At 36.4% G+C, this 22029-nt stretch overlaps 1 protein-coding gene across 6 annotated transcripts; it reads right to left on the minus strand.

Annotated features, from left to right (window-relative positions):
• Window positions 1-2405: 2405 nt before the first annotated feature.
• On the minus strand, window positions 2406-17681 carry LOC148860711 (uncharacterized). Of its 6 annotated transcripts, none has more exons than XM_088985858.1 (12): window positions 16893-17424; window positions 9931-10247; window positions 8531-8604; window positions 8382-8440; window positions 8231-8288; window positions 8086-8125; window positions 4870-4968; window positions 4726-4778; window positions 4539-4599; window positions 4101-4192; window positions 3772-4008; window positions 2406-2776 (listed from the first exon to the last, which is right to left on the minus strand). In XM_088985858.1, the coding sequence occupies exons 3-12, from the start codon at window positions 8573-8575 to the stop codon at window positions 2624-2626; spliced, it is 897 nt and encodes a 298-aa protein (XP_088841984.1). In that variant the 5' UTR covers window positions 8576-8604; window positions 9931-10247; window positions 16893-17424; the 3' UTR covers window positions 2406-2623. The 6 variants fall into 6 exon arrangements, with proteins under 6 accessions (XP_088841984.1, XP_088841985.1, XP_088841987.1 ...); XM_088985859.1 differs by having other exon boundaries at window positions 8531-8601; window positions 16893-17364; XM_088985861.1 differs by lacking the exon at window positions 9931-10247 and adding an exon at window positions 16686-16727 and having other exon boundaries at window positions 8531-8601; window positions 16893-17004.
• Window positions 17682-22029: the final 4348 nt, after the last annotated feature.

A 22029-nucleotide genomic window follows, 5' to 3' on the forward strand; every position in this document is an offset into this window, starting at 1 on the left:
GGTTCTCTAGTAATAGAAGAAACACCTCCCATCCATTAGTTTTCCATAAACCCAAATTTTTCCTCTCTTCCCCTCTCTTTCAGCTTCTCTAAGCACTAAAACCATCTTTTTTATCAACAGCATTCTGTATTCTCCACCAATGAATGATATAGAAAGAGTTTCTTTCTCAACCAAAGATGAAAAAATGCAAGCATTAACGATAGACTTGTCATAGGTAGCTAGGGGAAAGGTGTTACCATCCAACACGGCTAACAGATGCATTTCGTCGTATCTTGCTCTGCTTCCATTTGGTTGCCAACATAATCAATTTACTGGGTCTACTAACATTGAGTTAAAAGAAAAAAAGAAAAAGAAAAACTCAATGAAATAAATCCTAAACAACTTAAAGAAAATTATGGAAATACCTCCCTTGATCTTAGCGATTTCAAAGTTTCATAGTTGATGGCTTTTATTGATTATAATGTTCATATATAGTTTCTTTTATGATGGTTTTTAATTGGGTAAATGCGGAAACACTTATAAGTGCATTATCAGTGTTCTTTTGTTTTCTGGTAAAGTTAAACACTGGCCATTTTATCCATAAGTATCATTATTAAAAGGACAATATTATCCCATCATGCATTAGCAATTTTCCCCCTAGGTGGGAAAGTTATTTACCCAAGTGAGTGCAAGGTAATACTTACCCAAGTGACTGGCATTCAAGAATCGTTCTTTTTTATGGGACCCTCTGATACCAAAAAGCAAGCGTGAATAAATTGGCTAATTCTTGTGTTGACCAACTTAGGCCATGTTTGACATCGTTCTTACCTATTTCAGCTCTTGAAGAAGTTTCTATTTCGGAACAAGAATTCTGTTTCTTGTTCTTGAAAAATAATCGAAGTGTTTGGAAAATTGTTCCTCCTGAAAAGATTTTAAAACCGGTTGATGAAGGAGAAAACAATGTTAGAAAGAAGGAATAAATAGATAAATGCAATGTTAATTGGTGTTGTCAATGGAAGAAACCGGTGAGAAATGAGGACAAAGAAGGTGATATACCTGGTGTTGTTGGTAGAAGAAACCAATGAGAAAAGATGGTTAAATCGAAATAATAGAAAGAAAAAAAGATACAAGAATAGGAATGATGGACGTTATTAGCTAGTGTCAATAACGGGGTGTAGCGATCGGTCGTTGGAGTAATAAATAGGAAGGAGGTGATTTGCCAAGTTGTTAGGGAGAGAAGTCGTTTCCCCTTATTCACACATGAATTGAGTGGCACATGTTTATTATTTCGTGTTCCCAAGGCTCAGTTTAGGAGTGCAAATATAAATATATAGAGTGCAAATCTTTGTATTATTTTGTTTGCATTTGCACTGTACATATTTGTATTTGTATTCTTTCCAAACTGAGCCTAAGAAATAATGACAAAAACTCTCATTTCTTAAGAACACGTTTTCGAAGCCTTGTTCTTGTTATCGAATAGACTATTTCTTGCATTATTTACATACCAAACGTATTATTATTCTATGGGAGCGTTGATAACAATAGAAACATTCCCATGGAATGATGTTGGGCCTTATTTATTCCTACTTGCCAAAAGAGTGAAAAACTAACGAGGCCCAAGACTCTAGCTGATAGGTCAAAATCTAGGAGTCGGGATGATGCAATGTAAGGCTATGTTTAGTTTGAAGGAAAATGTAGGGAAAGGAAAGGAAAGGAAAGGTAGGAAAACCTTTACGAATGACCGACCTGCAGTCATGAACGGTGACCAAGTGGTGACTGGTGAACGGTGAAAAAAAACACAATTGAATCTCACTTAGGAAGGGGTCTTTGGTGTTGGTTTTTCTTTCCTCTTCCTTTGCTTTATATGCCTTTTGTTACAGTTGCAAGCGCAATATGTATACAATCCAGAGAAGGCCGTATGCATCTGGCAAAAAAAAAAGGGGGTTTCTTAATTTAAATTAAACCCATTTCTTTTTTCTACATGAGAATCAACAAGAGATGGTCAAGTTGGATCGTCCATCTGAGCAGCGGTTTTAGATCGTCCATAGACTTCTTCAGTTATCGTTGCTGCTAGGTATGGAAAACAAAGAAGAAAGAAAAGTATTTCTTGATTGGGCAGAGACAAGTTATGCATTGCTGATGGTAAGGCGAGTCTCCCCGAATTGGGATCTCCTGCCAACAGAACACGCTTCAACACCCTATCAACTTGGCCTGACACCACACATCTCACAAGTTGGGCTTCCGTCAGGGCAGCACCCGTTTGGGGCAGCCTTAACAGCCTTGCATTGGGAATATCTCTCTATTCATGTGCTTTATTTCATGGGGAGATATTCCCGATGCAAGGTTGCAAGAGACTGTTGGGATGGTGTGAGCATGAGCTTCCTACTACTCCAACACACTATAAAAAAGTAAGGCATTTTATGAACTTTTCTTGAATCAAATCGATGACTTATTTTTATTATTTATGGTTAAGGAACAAAGAACAATAGAGCTTAAGGAGAAATGTCATGGCTTTACGGGACAAGTCCATGCTACTACAATGGTAGAAACAAAGCATTGCCAAGCTGCTATACAGTTTTCCTCAACAACTATTAAATCTTGAGTTTCTTTCATGAAGCCAAAATCTCATGTAACCAAGCAAAAACTAATCTAAGTCAGTCATACCATTCAAGATTGAGTCAATATTTGGGGTTATGACGGCACGCTTGTTGAGCTCACCAAGAATGCAACAATGTTTCTCTTCAGTATTGATTGCAACAACATCCTGAGCAAAAACACAATTCATGCCTGAGGAAACCTGCAAGCAAAGCAAGAAATTATGTACTACTTGTATCACAATAAAACTGAATTACTTTTACTCTTACAACAGAAATTCAGATACTTGCAATATTTTTTGGTACCTAGTTTGGGCAGACTTGGTCATTAAACAATGTAGAACACTTTTGGTGGAAGGACAAAATATGCTCCTATTGGGTAGCAGAGATAACAAGAAAAATCGCAACAAGGAGCAAATGCAGCTACAATTTAATCTTCCTACAGGTTAATATCATAAGACTTGCAAAACATTTTGACTTTTACAAGTATAAAAAATTCAAGTATAAAAATTTATGTTTCATTTTTATTAACATGAATGTCTAATCACAACAACGAGAAAGAATGGGATGCAGAAGAAAAAAAGGACGATCATCAAAAACCAAAAATCCTAACCAAATCAATGAAACCAAACAAAAAATTCCAGTTAAATGAACCGACTGGTATATGTATATTTATAGATAATATTTATTTATTTATTTATGTTTTTCATATATATTTCATAGTATCTATATATTATAAATGAATATATACATTGTCTATATAAATATATTTATAACATAATATATTATATGTATTTTTATAATATATTTATGTATTTATTTATAATAATATTGTAAATATAAATATAAAAAAACTGAAAAAACCGATCGACTGAACTGATCAACCGGTTGACCGATTGGCTTCGGTTTGGTTTTGGTTCACGGTTTTCCAAAAACAGGTGATACTAGTTTGGTTTGAAAAATGCACCCAAAGTTTAGTTAACCGAACCATGAGCACCCCTAGGAATAAAGGTATAAAAATATTCTAACTTTTCTTTTACAAAGAGAACTCAAGAATCAAGGTTGGAACTATTTGTCTATATATAGAGCCAATAAAGGCATACTGAAAAGCAACTAAATCTATCTGGGTCAAAAATAAGAAACATGCAGCCATGGAGGTGGATCCAAGATTAAAACTATCACATTTACTCTTACTCACATCATATAGGGTATCCCCGAGCTTTAGCTTAATGGCACCACTTTCATATACTAGCATTTTACCCATGAATCCAGCAGGCAACTCTTCCAATTCGCAGGGCTTTTCTGAAGAAACCCCATCTCTGAATTGTTTCAAACCACTGTTGGTTCCATCATTGTTTGCTGTAGCTGACCGCTTAACTAGGGGCAAAGATGATGGTAGCTGAAGGAAGATCATTCTTGCTTCTTTATTCTCCTCCTGTCAATCATTGGACAAGAATTTAAAAGGTTTCTAAATCTTGCCTGTAATAGTAACATTGTATTTGATCTTGCATTTTTATGATTACCAACCATTAGGTCAAGCTCTGTAGCCAACTTTACAGAGCTTTCATCATAAGCAATTTCTTCTGAAGCCTCCCCAAATTCCTCCTCATCAAGAAGTACTGAAAGTAATAGAGCTAAACATGAGCAATCTTACAACAAGGTTTTCACCATTTGCTTCAACGTAAAAGAGACAATAAATTTTTAACTAAAAATTGTCAGTTAAATTCCCACCCCTTCTATAGCAAAAACTTTGTATTCTACCTGTTTTACATTGAAACAAAAGCAGCCTAGCATTGTGCATCAAGAAAATGCTGCATCTTTTGAGAACTTCTTTTGGCCTACTATAAACAGGTTCTCAAAAGATGTAGTTGTGTGACAAAGTTAATGTAGTTGAGGACAGTGCCACCTATTTCTTTACCATGGGTGCAGTGAAATATCATGTCTTAAGTATGGCCTCAAACTTACCTGGGTCTCCTGAGTATGGCCTTCTCAAAGGAAGGGCAACAGGATAATAAGAGTAGTAGTCCTACAGAGCCATCAGGGGAAACTGTAAGATAGCATGAGAGAGAGAGAGAGAGAGAGAGAGAGAGAGAGAATGTAGGAATACACATTATGAGATTTTGGGAATGGAGCCAGGTCAGTGTTTGCTTACCCAGGGTTCTTTGTATTCTTTGTCCATTCTATGTGTTGATGAATGAACTCCATCTACAAAAACGCATCAGAGGGGTTATATGCCTTAGCCTTGTTGGTTACTCAGTTCCACAAAAAGAGGCATTCTAACCATCAGAACCCAAACCTTGGTATTTACTGCTACTAGCACCAACTTTGGAAGAGCCATATGACATAAAATAATTTGATGAAGGTCCAAAACCAAATGCAACTTGTGCAGGTCCTGCTGAAAGTAATAAAACCAGAAATAAGAACAGGTATCTGATTTATCAATAAAGTAGTACCATTTACCTACTCTAATCCATGCTTTTGTTAGCATTTACCTTCCTTTAAGAATACATAGCATGGACTTAAGGAGGCTCAAACCTGGAATTCTATTGGTTGACTAATTGAATTCTATAAGCAATGAGGTCCCACTTATGAGTTTAACCTCCCCCACACATCTGGCCCAACACATAACTAAGTGTTGTTATTGTTTAGCTTCTGCTTTAGTAAGAAAAGTTGTTATCAAGAATTTCTTACTGGTGAAACTTTTGACATTTTACTTTCTTTGTCTTGACTTCGTGGTACTAGACCAATTCATCTTCTAAGTGATTAACTTTTTTCTTATTGATATCTTCTAAGTGATTAGTTTAGTATCAATTGATATGATAGAATTTTGTATTAGATGATGATTTCAATTGAGTAGCTGGTTTTGTGCTTAAGAGAAGGATCAAGAAAACTTTGATTCTTAAGTTATGGAATTATACCAATGTTAGACAACTCTTACATGCATACAACTCTTGGGATGGATTATATCTTAATTTGTCCTTTTAGAGATTGATTTAATAAAAAGCATATGATAAGTTAGTTGTAACACCAATTTGAGAAGAGAGGCGAGCTTCAAACATCAAGAGCTACAATGATTTGGATAACTATAGCCACATCTTTGAGAACATTGTTAAAACACATAATAGAGGAATGTCAACAAATCTTCCCTTATCAAATCAAAATAGAACGGGTGACATACCCAAAAGCCTAATTAGTGAATCTAAAAGACTGAAACACAAGGAGAAATTCTTACAATGCTCTCAATGAGATTATTTAGAGAAATAGGAAGAAGTCAAAAAAACAATATGAAGAACTAAGAGACTTGGTGCCTTAATCTTAGATCATCAAATGGAGTAAAATATTATGATAAGTTCAAACCTTTGGATATGATTTAGAAATTTTGAACCCACAACCATTTTTAGACTTTTTTTTTTTATCAACAACACAAAATTGATTGATTAGATTAAAAAATAGAGATACAACAATGATTTGTGGGCACAAAAACAAAGCCACCCAGAAACTATTCACTATTTACAGAATTGCCCAGAACATAGTGTGTCTTTGAGTTCCTTGCTTTGCCAGACCATCAGCCAAACTGTTTGCAGACCTCCTAATCCATCTTATTTGGATCTTCATATCTTTAGAAATCTGCTTGTATCTCCTGAATTCATTCCTTAACTTCCATATGATTCCTTCCCCTTTTTTCAACCAGCCCACAACTACTTCTGAATCACCTTCAATAATCAGCTTAGTAATCCCCATTTCTTTAGCTTTATCTTTTATCTACTCCATAGACTGCTGCCAATAATTCTAATCTCACCACATCTCCATGCTGAATAGGACCTGAGTACAAAGTTAGAATGTTTCCATTTTCTTCCCTAATTACCCTACCAATACCCGATGGTCCAGGATTGCCCATACAACTACCATCAAAGTTTAATTTCTTCCACCCAACACATGGAGGAGACCAGGCCTCATGAACAATCTGTCTTCTAGACGAAGAACCTGCAATTATTCCCCACGATCTAAAGAAATCTTCAACCTTAAAGTCAGCAAAGAGCTTTAAAGTAATCACCCAATGCGCTACTCCGAGAGTAATCACCTCAATCACAGCTTCTTTGCTTCTTTACTTCTTTCCTTGTCTTCAAAGATTCTTAGATTCCTTTCCTCCCAAATTGTCCAGATCACTGTTTCACTAGTGCATCTCCACATAATTCTGCCTCTTCTTTTAGGGCAGCTGAAAAGGTGAGAGCTAAAAACACTTTCCAGACAATCAGGGGGAAGACAACTGCATCCATAAAGAGATGAAAACCACTCCCAAATAGAAGTAGCAAAAGGGCAGGAGATCAAAAGATTAAAGGCAGTCTCACCATACAACTTACATAAAGAGCTCCAACTTGGGGACAAACACCAATTTGGTCTTTTCCTCTAAAGCAAATCACAGGTGTTAATGGAGCCATTAAACACTTCCCATCAAAAAGCACTTACTTTTGGAGGGATGGGCTGAGACCATATCTCCTTAACAGGGAAATGAGGAGAGGGGGTGGTGGAGATAAGAGAATTCAAAAAGGACTTACAGGAAAAAAAGCCCGACTGACTAAGGGTCCACACTCTAGAATCTGAACCACCCTCCCCCAAACATATTGAACTCAACCGAAGAAGCAAAGCTGAGACATTGGAAATTTCAGATTCTCTCAAATTTCTAGTGAAGCCAAGATTCCAACATAGGTTTGAAAGGGATGAGGAAGAGCTGATAAAATCACAAATAGATTTAACTTTGAAACTAGAAAGCTCAAAGAGAGAAGGAAAAACCTCCGAAAGGGGGGCTTCCCCTACCCACATATCCTCCCAAAATCTAATTTTCTGACCCAAAGCCAAATCATACCTTATGTGATTGAGGAACACAGGAAAATTGTCATGGATAGCCTTTTCCAAGGAACAGCATAGTAGCTCTATGTAAGCAGCCTGGATCCCAACCGTTGTTTGACAGCCCATGGATACTTGAAATAACTCTAGTCTGCAGCCTCTCATTTTCTTTAGGAAATCTCCAGAGCCATTTACTCAATAAGGCCGAGTTCTTCAACTTAACATTTCCAATGCCCAGACCCCCCTCAATCTTCAATTGCATCACCTTATCCCATCTAACCAAATGATCTTTCTTCCCTTCACCAGGCTCCCAAAGGAAATCTCTCATTTTTAGACATTATTACCTTCTTGTAATCATTAAAAATATAAATTTTCCTGGGGGAAAAGGAAGCATAGAAAAGTGAGCATGAAAGCTAGAAATTGAAATCTATTGGGAAGATGGAATGGAAGAGAAGTACTGCTAGGTTAAGCCATAATAAAACCCACACAGATGCAACAGAAATTAGTGTCACATTGAGAAATTCATCAAATCCTACAATTAACTTTATTACCAACATGAAGTGAAGGATAGAAGTAACCAGAAACCAGGATAGAAGGTATTGGAGTTATAATCTTAGTGCAGTATTAACAAAAATCATCATATGAAAAACAGTAGAAGATAACTTACATTTCCTTTCAATTTTAGGCCTTCCCTTAACAGAACTTTCCTAGAAATGCACAATAGTAAATCATATCACAGACTTAAGGAACATAGTATTCATCAAACACAAGGAAATTGATACTTATAATGAAAAGAAAGAAAACAAAAGTACATTGACACGCCGCAGTAACTCTTTTGTTTGGGAAGCCTTTACATCCTCAACTTCTTCACTGTTAGCAGGCAGGACCAAAAAATGGTTTTAAGTAAGTAATCAGATTTAACCAATAACCATGTCAAGATGCAATATGACAGCATAATGTTACATTTTAGGTGCAGCAGTAATGGGTGCTCTACGAGGAGGAGCTTTTGGTGCATATCTGACCTGTAGCACATAAAATAACTCATTAGAAAACATGGAGAGAATAGACCATTCCATTTTCAGATAGGATACGATATGAGAATAAAAACAAACCTTCCTAGGAGCAGCAGGTTTAGTATCAACAGATTCTGGTTCCATTAGTCCTCCTTTCTTTTTAGATTTGTCTGCTGCAATATAGTAGTATAAGGCTAGATATACACATGGTCCAGCACAAAATGATCATTTTATCTTGCTATTCTTTGTGATGGTTGCAATACTGAATGCAAAAAATCCAAATGGGCTGGAAGAGGTTGATGAAAAATTGAAAATTCTTTTCTAAGTAACTGTTGATCCAGCATTGTCCTTATTTTCCATTAGTGTTCCCACACCTACCGTAGTAAAATAAAATTTACAATTGTATACCAAGTGGAAGACAGTTGCTCTAGAGGTTGAATGCCTACCTCAGTCTTTAAAGACTTATTTAATTTATGAAAAGAAATAGGTTATGTACAAATGCCAAAAGTTAGGACTGTATTCCAGTCTACCCTTCCCAAGACCCCAGATACCTGATACCAACATTGGGTAATGCATTACCTTTGAATAGGTTATGTACAAAATACAGAGAATCTCACGAAAGCATTAAGCTAATCCTCCCCACTCATCATCACCATTGATATTACATGATTACATCTGTGACCACAACAAGTAATTCCTGTTCATTCTGCTTAGCTAAGGCATTGGCCAAACTGGCTGACCTTGATACCCAAACCATCACCAATTCACCATTTACTGTGCACATGACCAAACCATCTTAGTCTACTTTCTCTCATGTTATCACCTATTGGAGATACTCCTAGGTTCCTTTGAATGATTTCATTTCCAACCCTATCCTTCCTAGTTTTTCCATTCATCTATCTCACCATACACATTTCACACTCAGTTTTTGGATACATTTCTTGATTGCTCAAAACTCTTGTCCATACAGCATAGCTGCCTTACAACTGTTTTAAAGTATTAGGAAAACAAAATAAAGCTCCAGTATTGAATTCTTTTATGTGCCTTCTTTTTAAATAAAAATTGTTCTTTATGCTTGTGTGGACAATGAGAAACAGAGTTCTGTATGATTTTTTGTGGCATTTAGAACGGAACTTATATTAGAATGAAAGAGTTAAATTACAGTTAATACAGAAAAAGAAGACTGCCCCAATACAAACAAAAAACTTAGGAGAGGAAAACCATAAGATATCACAAAGCTAGAATGGAACTTAAATTAGAATGAAAGAGTTAAAATTACAGTTAATACAGAAAAAGAAGACTGCCCCAATACAAACAAAAAACTTAGGAGAGGAAACCATAAGATATCACAAAGCTAGCACCAATACATCAACTATAAAAGCCAAGGCTTCTAACTCCTAAGAACGCCCAAATGATTCCTAATAGAAATCCAGGAAACAGCTGCTATAACCCTCCAAGGAATAAGTAGTAAACTACAAATACAGGTAATTTCCATGTACCTGGATGATATGAATAACAAGAGCAGTGTTGGAGATGGAATCTTCAGACTGCAGAATCTGAATTTCACATCAAAAGCTATTTTCTTAAAAATTCATTCTGTTAAAAGGCTGTTTTATGTTCAGTATTAGTACCGCAGGGGAACTACTGTAATTTCTTTTTATTTTATGATCACCCTAATAATACAAGAGCTGGCACTGCCAGGCCAATCTTTTGGCTCTCAAACTTCTTTTTTTTCTCTCTTCTCTCCTCTCTTCTCCTTCTCTCTCCAGCCTTCTCCTTTCTTGTTTAAGATGGTAATAGAGCAGGTTAATTAGACCTGAAAGGAATCGAAGAACATAACTTAAAACCTCTTTAACCTCTTCATAGCATATGCCTTTCTAGAACAAACAAAAAAGAAAAGAATAAAGTAGAGTAATGATTAAATACCATGAATATCAATTTATTTAAAGTAATTTCAGCATATGAAAAGCAAAAAGAGAGGAGAGAATAGCTGAATCTGTATATTTGGGTTTGAGTCTACTTTATTATGCTCTAACCACTTCAATTGATGAATTACACAGGTGCTTGGCTATATTGAAGATGCAGGCTGTTTATGAGGGCCACCAAAGGTACAAAGAGGGTGATGAGCATGGATACAACCATAACCCATGGAACTGATGGGTACATCCAAATCCAATCTGATAAGACTATGGGTCCGTTTGGTTTGTGGCTGGGATAGGATCAGAACTGGAATCAGAATGGCCTATTCCCCTGCTTGTTTGATTCAGACAGGAATCAGAATCGGATTCCAATTGATGTTGTTTAGTTCATCTGTAAGCTGGAGTTAGAATTAACCAAAATTTCCAATTTTACCCCTGATAAAAAATTCAAAATTTGACTTATAATTACTATTTTTGAAATTGATATATAGTTTGACATTCAATTCACATAGAAGAGATAAAGAAAACATGAATAAAGAAAGAAAAAAGACATAAAAACTATAGACTGGATAACCTTGTATCCAAGCATCAACTAAAGTTTAACTACAAAGATCAAATATAATAAAAACTATAGGTATCTTTGGGTGGGGGAATTCGGAAAGCAAGGGAGGAATCAGATTTAAGGCCACTGGAATCATATCCTCACTTCTATTTGGTGAAGATCCAATCCCTTCATTACTCAAATTTACAAATTTGTTCCAAGAGAAGTTTGAAAAGTGAACTATGTCTCCCTCTCTCAATCTCTTTGATCATGGTCTAACTTCAACAATAGTAACAACTCTCTTTGAAGACATCTCCAGTACAGAAATAGTATGGGCTGATTGGTTTAGCAACCCTGTAAATGCTACTTCTGGTTCCTCATTTGTCCAAACTCTGGAAATGAAATTCAAACATTTTATTCTGTAGGCTTCAAAACAACAAAAGCCTATTCTATAGGCTTCAAAACATTCCATCTTCAGCAATCCTGTAAATGCTACCTATGTTTTCTTTTCATTGATAATAAGATCAAGAGAGTTTTATTGAGAGAAAATCTGGATACAACCCGACCATAAGACAGGGGGAACCACCCAAAGATGATTGGAAATTTCAAGCAAATATCTGATAAATCCAACATCCCATGAGAAACATAATCTATAGAAACAGAGGGTTTATAACCATTTCATATCTGCCTCCATTGCAACCAACAAAGTTGGCTTCAGCCTACTCATCCAGCTTCTATGTTGGACACATAGCCTGATTTAAAACTTCCACAATTAAATAGAACATCTTCTAGGCAATTTAAAAAAGCCTAATCTAACAAATAAACTGTGTTCAAAGAGTGCAGATAGCAAAAGAAACTAACAGTGGTCTGTAATTGTGATTGAATGAATTGCTGTGAGTAGTGACTGTAAATTGCTCTTCCATCGCCTAGGCAACAGTGGGGCACCTTGTCGCCTAGGCAATGGATTTTTTTAAGTAAAAATCACATACCCTAGGGTAGTTCCATAGGTTCCATAACCAACTTTCTTTAATAACTATCCATACTTCTCATAAGAAAATTATAAACTTCATGTTTAAGTCTAGAAAATCAACATATTTATGAGAGGAAAAAGAAGAAAGGAAAGAAAATTCAAAAAATATAGGGGCTGAACCCCTATTTTTGTTATAGGAAAAGAAGAAAAGAAAAGGTGGAAGAAGAAGGAGAAGAAGAAGAAGATGTGGAAGAAGAAATGTGTTGATTAGACAAAATTTTAAGTTCTTCCCTTACTTAATGGTTCCGATTTTTAAGTCATTGACGGTTCAATACAGCAGTTAGCAATGTTTGTGTTGATTAAACCCTAACAAATAAGAAAATAATAAAAATAAATTAGTTTATAAACACAAAAAATGAATATTTTTCTTTAATAATGTTTATTTTATAATTATAATCTCAAAAAAATAACAATATAAAAATATTTTATTACACAGTATGCAAAACTGCTTGGTGACCGGGTGAGGTGAGCCTCCAAGGGCACCTTGTCGACTAGGCATCACCTTGACAATTATGCTTATAATAGATGATTGAAATTTTTGGCGATTGTAGGGCTTTGTTAGGTCCGAAGGGTGGTTGCTCCACAGTTCCTTGGTGCAGTACTGTAATTTCCAGCATTAGTACATTGTGTGAAAGGGAGAAATTGTGTGGACTAAGAAAAATAAACCTGTTGTGGTGTGGGACTGCATTGCCCTGCAGCTTTTGTGTGGCTGTTAGGTGTAACCTGAAGCAGTTACCAAGAGTATTGAAGATTCTGCCACATCTGGTGTTTCCTCAATGCAGAATGGGATGAGTGGGGGTATAGATTTATCCTTCCCTATGGCTGTCATACCTCTGGATGATCTTAATTACTTAGAATGGTCAGAGGGGATTAGATTGTACATTACTGCAAGCGGAAAGATAGGTATATAAATAGGAAAATTAAAGAACCTAATTCTGGGAGTGCAGAACATGACAGGTGGAACCAGGAAAACAGCCTTTTAACACTTTCTGTTGTACTGCACTTATTTTTTTATTGTTATTTACACTGCATTTATTCACAATCCTTCCAATGTTTCTTTTTCCTGCATGACTTGGATTAATTAGGGTAAGGCTTCTTATGTTGAACTGGATTCTGAAATCTTGGCAAATTGACTCAACAAGAATTCACAAAGATGGCTAGGGAGCAATTTTTCTTCCCTAGATGTGGCAAAAGAGAACAGACATCAGATAGCAGAGAGACAATAATGGGAACTCAAATCAATATGGATCATTTTCAAAAGTGATCTTTATTCAGAAGCATTGTTTATCCATTTCTTTATCAGTAAATTCAATTTCAGTTTGTCATTCTTACATTAGAACCAGTCAGATGACTATCCAATCTTCTACAGGTATTTTTAAATACAGAAAAAATAGTTTGGATGAACCCTAAAAAGGATTCAATTGATTGTTAAGGTCCTACTGAAGTTTAACTTCTAAATAAGTCTTCATACCTATACCGAAATTTCACAAGCCAAAATATCCACTTTGTGACAAAAGATGCCAAAGGTTAGTACTATACTCAGTCTACCCCTCCCAATATCCCAGATAGACGTGACCAATGATTCCATGTGAATGAAATCACAGACATGTAAGAGGAAAATGATCAAGTTTCTTCATCAATATCATCATCATCCAAGTCTTATCCCAACTATATGGGGTGGGCTACAAGAATCCTGTTTTGCCACTCCATTTTGTTTAATGTCATATCCATTGTAAATTATTGTCACTTAAGTCATTTCTTACTACTACCCATGTCCCTTTTCTGGTCTACCCCTATCCCTTCTAGCCCCTTCAATTTGCAACAAATCACTTCTTCTTACGGGTGTTGCTGATGGTCTTTTATGCACATGACCAAACCATCTCAGTCTACTTTCTGTCATTTTATCACCTATTGGAGCTACTCCTATGTTCCCAAGAATGACTTCATAGGAACTGCTATGGGTATTAGAAAACATCATTCATGCTACCAATGTGCCATGCATAATAGATAAGTACAAACCAGAAAAAAAAAGATTTACTTTTCATTTATAATTCCCTTTCATCTGGTGTGTGTAATTGAAAACATACTGACATAGCAGCACTCTCTATAGGGAACTAGGAACAAAAATTTAGAATGGGACCACCAAGTGGAATCATGGAAATTTGTGAGTGACAAACCAAGTGCTGCTTCCCATGTAACTTGGGCATTCAGTTTGGTAGATGTAACTTACAAACATAAACTCAAAGTCTCAAACTTCATAACCTTACTGATAAGCATTTGATTCATTATTGTACAGGGTTCACCGATTAAATGCACACTTCAAATTTCTAAACCATTAAGTTATCCTTAATTCTGAATGCATAGTTAAATACCAATTGCTACATGCTTTAAAAGATAAAAGGAAAAACATAGATAAAAAACGTATCGTGCACAAAGACCAAGAGGCTTCCCCAACAATAGTCTCTTCGAAATTAAAAATCACATCGAAGAGCATTCTTATCATTAACATGTGATTTGTAATTAAAATTAAGTATACTGAAAAATCATAAGACAAGGGAGTGAAAACATGGTTCATGGAAAAGAAAAAGAAACAGAAACAGAACAACAACAAGATGCACTAGAAAAAAAAAAAAAAAAGGAAAAGATTAAATTTTAAGCTACTAGTAACAAAACCCCATCCAATTCACATCAAAAGGCAAGGAGGTGTAAGCCTCCTTAAGAGGAGGAGGTGAGGAGGAAGAAGAGGAAGGAGGATCTCATTTTTCTTTATTTTTAATAAAAATCTTTTATATTAAGAAGAGTGAAGAATGCATAGCACCAGTTGAAAGGGGGATCTGGGTGGCGAAGCCCCCCAGCCAAGGGGTCCAGGGGCTCCACCCCTGGTCCATTTTCTTTCCCCTTATCTTTTCTTCCCTTCCTTTCCCTTTTCTTTTCTTTCTTTTTCCCCTTTTTTCTTCTCTTTCTTTCTTGTCCTTTCCTTTCCTTTCCTGTTTTTTTTTTCTTTTTTCTTTTTTTGTCTTTTTATATGAGGTGTGTGTGAAGCACATGTGGCATACACCTCTAGCACACCTTATGAAAAGAGTGCATGAGGCATACGCCTCAGATTTTGGGGGCACCTCGCCTGCAAGTGTACACCTCCCACGCCTTTTAAAACACTGATCCTATCAACTGTTGCAAATTAGAAACCCGATCCAAGGCTTGAAATGAGTACCCCTTGTTGCACAATGATCCTGAGAACCATATTTCTGATTCACAGAATGAGAACAATTGATCATAATTCTTTGGATTATTTCTATGTGAAAAACACATAATAATAAAGTAATGTATTAATTTTTTAACCTAACACTAAGAAAAATTTTTTAGTCCTATTTTATTCTTTAACCCATCTTAATAAAAGTTATCCATCAAAAAGAAAATGTTATTTCTTTAAATGTTTTGGTCCTTATTCAAAACATAACAAGAAATATATTTTGGTATAGATACAATTGTTTCACCACATATCTTTCTAATCTATATGTAAACATATCTAATGTTTTTTGGAATATATTTAAAACAGAGATTTCTAGTCTATTAAATGAATCTATGATCTTTTGAGTCTCCTTTTTTTTTAACTAGGGTAACCTCAGACGTTGTCCCATCTGAATAAAAGTCTCAGAAAGGAGAAAGATAAAAGAAAAAACAAGTTCAGAAATGCAAACACATTTCTCCCCTAAGAAATCTCCAATTCTCATTCTATATTTTGGGGAAATACAAGTCTTCTTTTCTTTTCTTTTTTTTTTATTTTCTCTCTATTATAAGATTTTCCATAAAAAGAAGATGAATAATGATGGATGCACATGGGACTAGTTATGATTGTTATTACTTTTCAAGGTGGTTTGCCTTAGAAATTCTAGTATAGGAAAATCCTTTATTGAAGAAACTCTATTTAGTGGAGATCTCCATATTGGAAGTAACCAACATAGACAATGTGTCATCCATCCTCCGAAATGGAGAAAGAGTATGCTAGAAAAAAATGATGGCGGTTACACATCAAATGAAGCCCAAGTTGATGGTACTGAAACAGTTCACTTCTCTCTGTTTTGTTGATGATATTTACATAGTGGAGAGGTTGTACTTTTCTTGACATTTTTGTCTGTCGAAATGGTTGAATTATAATCTGGGTCTATTATGGCAAGTCCAATTTGTATCACTAGTGCCTGTCAGGCTCCATTGTCTAGTTAATGGTCTTGGCCTTATCTTGATGGAGGAACTTCTACTCCTTGCATCTAATGGCATTCATTCGCTTGTTTCCAGCCAGCCCTTTAAGAAAGCTTCCACTTGTTTCAGTTGAGCCCAAAGTCTCAATTGGTCATTTACCAAAACAGAAGTCTCAACTAGCCCTGATTATGTCATTGGAATACAAAATTTCCTGCATTCCCACTAACGAGAATTAAAAGCTTTTATCAACTTATGATAACTGGTGTTTGCTCAAAGCCACTTTTAGTCGTATCACATCAAAAGGGTTTGGACCCAGAATTTTAGAGTTTTCAATTCTTCACTCCCTTATCAATAAATAAAACAGAGCATAGAATTTCATTAACATATCAAAAACAATTGCAGATCAAAAGCATTCCTAGAGAAGTCGTGAAGCAAATAATTCCGATATCAGAGAAGGGAAGATAAAAAAATTGGTCTCATGCACTGCTTATGTAAATCAATGTAAATATTGTTGGAACACCATCCAAAGGGCTTAAAACAATATCAAAAGGAATAAAAAAAGAACACCTCTATAAGCGAAAACTCAGAGAGCATTCAACAATCATTATCCTGGAAATAGAAATCAGCAAACCCAACGAAAGTACTGTAAGAAGAAAAAAAAAGAAAAAAAAAAAGAAAAAAGAAAAAAACAAGAGCACCTCGCCAAGGAGCTCTTAGTCTAACCAGTTTCAACAAAAAGGAAAAAACAAAACAAGAAGCCGTTAAATGCCGTACCTATGTTGCCAGAGAACGTATCAACGCAGGCTGGCTAATGGTTGCCGAAAAGGGGATATAATCTCTGTGCGGCGATGGAGGTGAAGAAAGAAGGAAGATCGGACTGGAGTGGGGAGATTAAATCCAATTAGAGCGCCTTTTCCTAATAACGGCCGGGCTACAAATGGATCGGATATCAATTCGATTCGAATTCTAACCCGATCTGTTTACGCGATATTTGGTTTGGATATCCATACCCTTCACCTTCAGGCTTCAGCAATTGAAGGAATCAAATTTGATCGAAATATTTGATCTATTAAGTTATCACAGAGTCGATCTATCGAAAAAAAAATAATAATAATAAAGTTATTTCACAGGGCGATCTGAGAAATGCGATGGAGTTCTGGAGTCAAGTTCCCGCACTGATTCATTACAACTTGAGGTTGAGGTCGAGAATCCTGTCATTGATCAATGTAAGGAATCCCAGAAATATTTAGACATGGATGTTGCCGAGTAAGAAAGTTTGGAGGCAGAGAAGGGAAGAGTATTGTCCAATTGCTGGTTTTGATGCTCCCGAGGACTCTGCTGCTATGGTTGATGAGGTTTCAGCAGCAACCAATGCATGCGTTCTGTGCACTGGACGCGTGAACTCGTCAATGGTTCAACCGGACACGAACCGGTCATAACACCCCAAACCTCATACTGCGAGATTTTTTTCCCTGGAAGTTTTCCTCCTTCCACCGAACCCTCTCTCCATCGGCGGCGACAAGGAGAGCTCCGGCGGCCATCGATTAGAATCAGCATGAAGCCAATATAAACAGTTGCAGAAGGAAATTTATTCCGTGCTTCGATTTAAATTCAACTAGGTTTTTAAAACCGATCCGAACAACGAACCGGTTAGGGTCCGGTTCCTAGGTCGAACGGTGTGACCGTTAGAACCGAACGGATGACCCATTCTAATAAAAAAATAAAAAAATAAAAACCGATCAAACCGTTGATCAGCAGTTTGCTGACCAAATAAACGGTTTTGGGGGAAATAATAATTCTGGGATAAAACAGAATCGGTCACCTAACTGGTTCCCGATTTTTCCGATCTGACCATCTAGTCCAGTCCGGTTTTGAAAACCACGAAATTCAGTTTTAAGCATAAATGTTTATGTGCAAATTTTAATAGTGATACGATTAGAATTAGGGTAAATTATAAATAGATACCCTGTAATTTGGGGTAGTGACAGAAAACTTTCAATTGTAATATTTTAGCACCCTGAATTTTGTAAAACACACTTAGGTCCATCCGTCATTATGCAATACCAGAAATATCCTTCTCATGTATTTATGAGATTATTCTCAGGTAACTAAACATCTCCTTGTGATGGTTTTCTCACATGGACAGCAAATAACATATTTAAATTTTCCAATGATTGCATTCTCTCGTGATGATTTTATTTCGTGGAATGATCTCAAGAATACATGAGAAGGGAGATAACATAAGTGTTTATTTTTGAGAGTTCAAGATACCTTTTTGTGCCAGGTCTGACATGGCCTAGCACAACGGTCCATAGGTCGTGCCAGGCCTGGCACAATCATGTGGTCCATTTTGGGCATGGGGTTTTAGGTCCACAGGCTAGGCCGGCATGGCACAACCGAGTGGGCTGTGTGGTTAGAATAAAATACGAAAACCTCCCCTGAATTTTCTGACAATCATAAAAACCTCCCCTCTGTTTGCATTTTAACAAAAATCTGCCCTTTATTTTTTAAACAATATGCAACCACCTCTGTTCATAGACAGACAAGACAATCTATGAATCTAATGTGTTTGTTTTGTTAAATGCCTATCTATTTAAATACTTTCCAAAGTAAGAACTAGAGCCATCATCTCTCTCTAGGACGCATTGTATGGACCCTTCACTCCACCTACATGCAACCTCCAATAACAATCCTCCACGTCATCTTAAAATGTGACTGAAACTTATAGAAAAAAATACAAAATTTTCCTCTCATCTTCTTCCCCTGATGTGCAAATGGAAGAACAGAGGTTCGAATAAGCACCAAGTGAGATTTTCCATCTCTCAAACATTTTGTTCTCTAAATTTTATTGGTTTTAGCATTTGGGTGCAAATGAGGACTAAGGAAAAGCGTTAAGAGAAGAAGAGATCTCCAATCCTGGGTTCCACTTCCACGTCGTACTCCATTGGTCCTGGGTTCCACAAGAAATTCATCGTTGGATATCCTTCAACGTTGAAGAAGACGAAGAGCTTTTTGTAGGCAAAGCTTGAAAGATTGGCTAACAAATAGATTGATTTAACCATTTAGAACTCAATTTCTTAGTCATTTTCTTTACTACACAAGGATTAGGAAGATGATTTCCTCCTGCACGTTTTTGAAACCCACCTTCCGATTCTTCTTCCTTCTACTTCTCTTTCCATCGTTTCTGGTTTCAGACATCCCTGCTCCCACTTCCTTCCTTGCTTAAACCTTTTTTAGGCAGGTATAGTTCCAATTTTTTATTGTTTTTCCTTTGACTTCGACCTTTTTCATGAGAGGTTTGAGCAATTAGATTGGGAGTAGACCTGTTCATGGGCTGGGCTTTTACTCTTCATAAACAGGGTTTTGTTAGGCCCGAGCCTGAGCCCGGCCCGACCAACAAGCCTACAACTTGGGCCCGAGCCCGGCCCTAATAAAAAGCCCAAAGCCCGGCCCTGAGCCCGAAGCCCGACCTAACAGAAAGATGGTCACCGGTGCTGAGTTCGCGCGACTGTTCCTCGGTGCTGAATTCACTAGAGAAAATAATGAGAAAAAGGAGGGTTGTAGCTGCTAGCCTACGTTCGTTGGAGATTGCCAAAGAAGAAAAACAATTGAGAGGGAACAAGGAACTGAGAATGAGAAGTGAGAACTGCTGGCCCATTTATCAGAGAAGAAAACACTTGAGAAGACATGAACAGAGAGGGAAGGGGAAAGTTAGGCTCGGGTAGGGTTTTGAGAGTTTAAAATGATGACTATTCACCACCACCACCGATGCCTATGTTCGTCGCTTTGCCGGTACTTGAGTTTGCATATGAGATTCTGAGAGAGAGAGAGGGGGGGGGGGAAGGACTCACCACCGGTCCACTGGAGTTCACTAGTTGCGCCAATGAGTGCTTGTCGGTTCTGTCTGCTTGAGAGTGAGAGGTTGTGACTGTGAAAACTGAGAAGTGAGAACTGAGGTTTGGCGGCTAAGACTAAGAGAAAGAGATGATTGAGAAGAGAGGGGTTAGGATATTTAGGGCTAGGATTTTTGGTTTAACCTATAAGTCGGGCCGGGTTAGTCTTTTTTGACAAATCTCGAGCTTGGCCCGCAACATAATCGGGCTCGAGCTTTTAGGCCCGAGGTCAAGCCCGTGGGCTCAAATGTGTGTTCAAGCCCATCTAGGGGCCGGGCCAACCCGTCAGGCTACCCTGCCCATGAACAATTCTAATTGAGAGGAGCCACACACTCCTTTTCCGTGAAGGTTTTGAGCATGGCTCCTTTTTTTGTAAGGCAAGAAGCCGCCTTCCTTTTTCGTGAGGGGAGGAACCACACACTCTCATGCCATTAGATTGGAATATATATTTAACTCCAATGGGCAATGGCCTTCCTTGTAGTGATCTTTTCCCGCCCTTTTATTCTGTTGCGACCTACGAGTGATGACGGTCCTACTTCTCACTCTGTTTAATTGTTGGAGTGGAGACAAAGCAAGGTAGACGTGAGGTCAACTGGCTAGTAGCCATCCTACGGAGAGCTTGCAGTTTGGCGGTGAGGCCCCCACTGACCAACCCATGGAGAGGCTGCAATCTCGTGGGATGATTCCCCTACTTCTGCTACTCCAGGAATGACGTGTCGTGGATTGACCTTCCCAAATGGATGAAAAGGTTGGTGACTCTAGTTCTTAAGTAAAGGGAAATTGTCTAAAACTCATCATGATTTTTCAACATTTCTCTTAAAATCACCACAACTTTTCAAAATGTCTAAAATTCACCATGCCATTAAGTTTTTATTTTACAAAATTCACTTTTTGTTATTGCACCGTTAATGCTTCTTAATAGAGGTGTCCATGTCAGCATAAATAACAATTCATGACCAAATTACTCTTGAATGGTGAGTTAGAGAAAAAATGGTCTTTTTCAGTTTTCAATTTTCTTGTTTTCTTTGCATTTTTAATGTTTTGTTATAATTTCCAATGTTTCTTTTTATATTTTTCTGTTTTCTACAATCTATAAATTTTTGGTGTTTTCTACAATTTTTACTTTCAGATTTTGTTTTTCAATTTCTATAGTTCCTATAATTTGAAAACAATTTTTTTTTTTTATTTTGTTTGCAATTTCTATATTTTTTTTTTGTAATTTCTATGTTTTTAAGTATTTTATATTTGAAAATATTTTTTTTGAATTTTTTCTTTTTTTCACGTCTAAATATTAAAATGGTAATATATTAGCACCCGTTAATTTATTTTGTATATATTTTATATTTTCTATGAAGATTAAAATGGTAATATATTAACACTCGTTAGTTTATTTAACATCAAGTTAGTGATATGGTGAGTTGATGACATTTTGAAAAGTTGTGGTGAGTTTAAGAGAAATGTTGAAAACTCATGGCAGAGTTTTAGACAATTTCCCTTAAGAAAATGAATAGTGTTTTGGAGGATATTTTAATAAATCTACATTTAAATAAATAGATATACGAGTAAAATAGGCATTTTGAAAAAACAAATACATTAGGTAGGCTTTTTTGTCTAGGAAGGGAGGTAGTTGTATATTTTCTAAAAGGTATAGGGGAGGTTTTTGTATTTTACCCTATTATTTATATATATTTATATATAATTATAATATATTATATAAGTTATAATTATATAATAATATATAGTATATAATATATTAATAAAATAAACAATTGTTTTCAATTTTATTATACTAATTTACTTAACTATTGTATATATAAGCAATTGTATACATCAAAATTCATATAAAATTAAAATTCTAAGTTTTTTTTTTCATTTTTTTTTTAAATAAATAGCTTTGGTCCAGTCCATGGCCTAGCTTGGCCCAAGGCTTGGCCTATGGACCAGCCCAGTCCACGGCATGATACGGGCCCAAACAAGTTTAGGTCGTGAGCCATCTCGGGCTAATCTCCCAAGTTATC

This window comes from Nelumbo lutea, chromosome 4 (assembly GCF_056320005.1).
Source record: "Nelumbo lutea isolate HS-2025 chromosome 4, American lotus-T2T, whole genome shotgun sequence".
Taxonomy (NCBI): Eukaryota; Viridiplantae; Streptophyta; class Magnoliopsida; order Proteales; family Nelumbonaceae; genus Nelumbo; species Nelumbo lutea.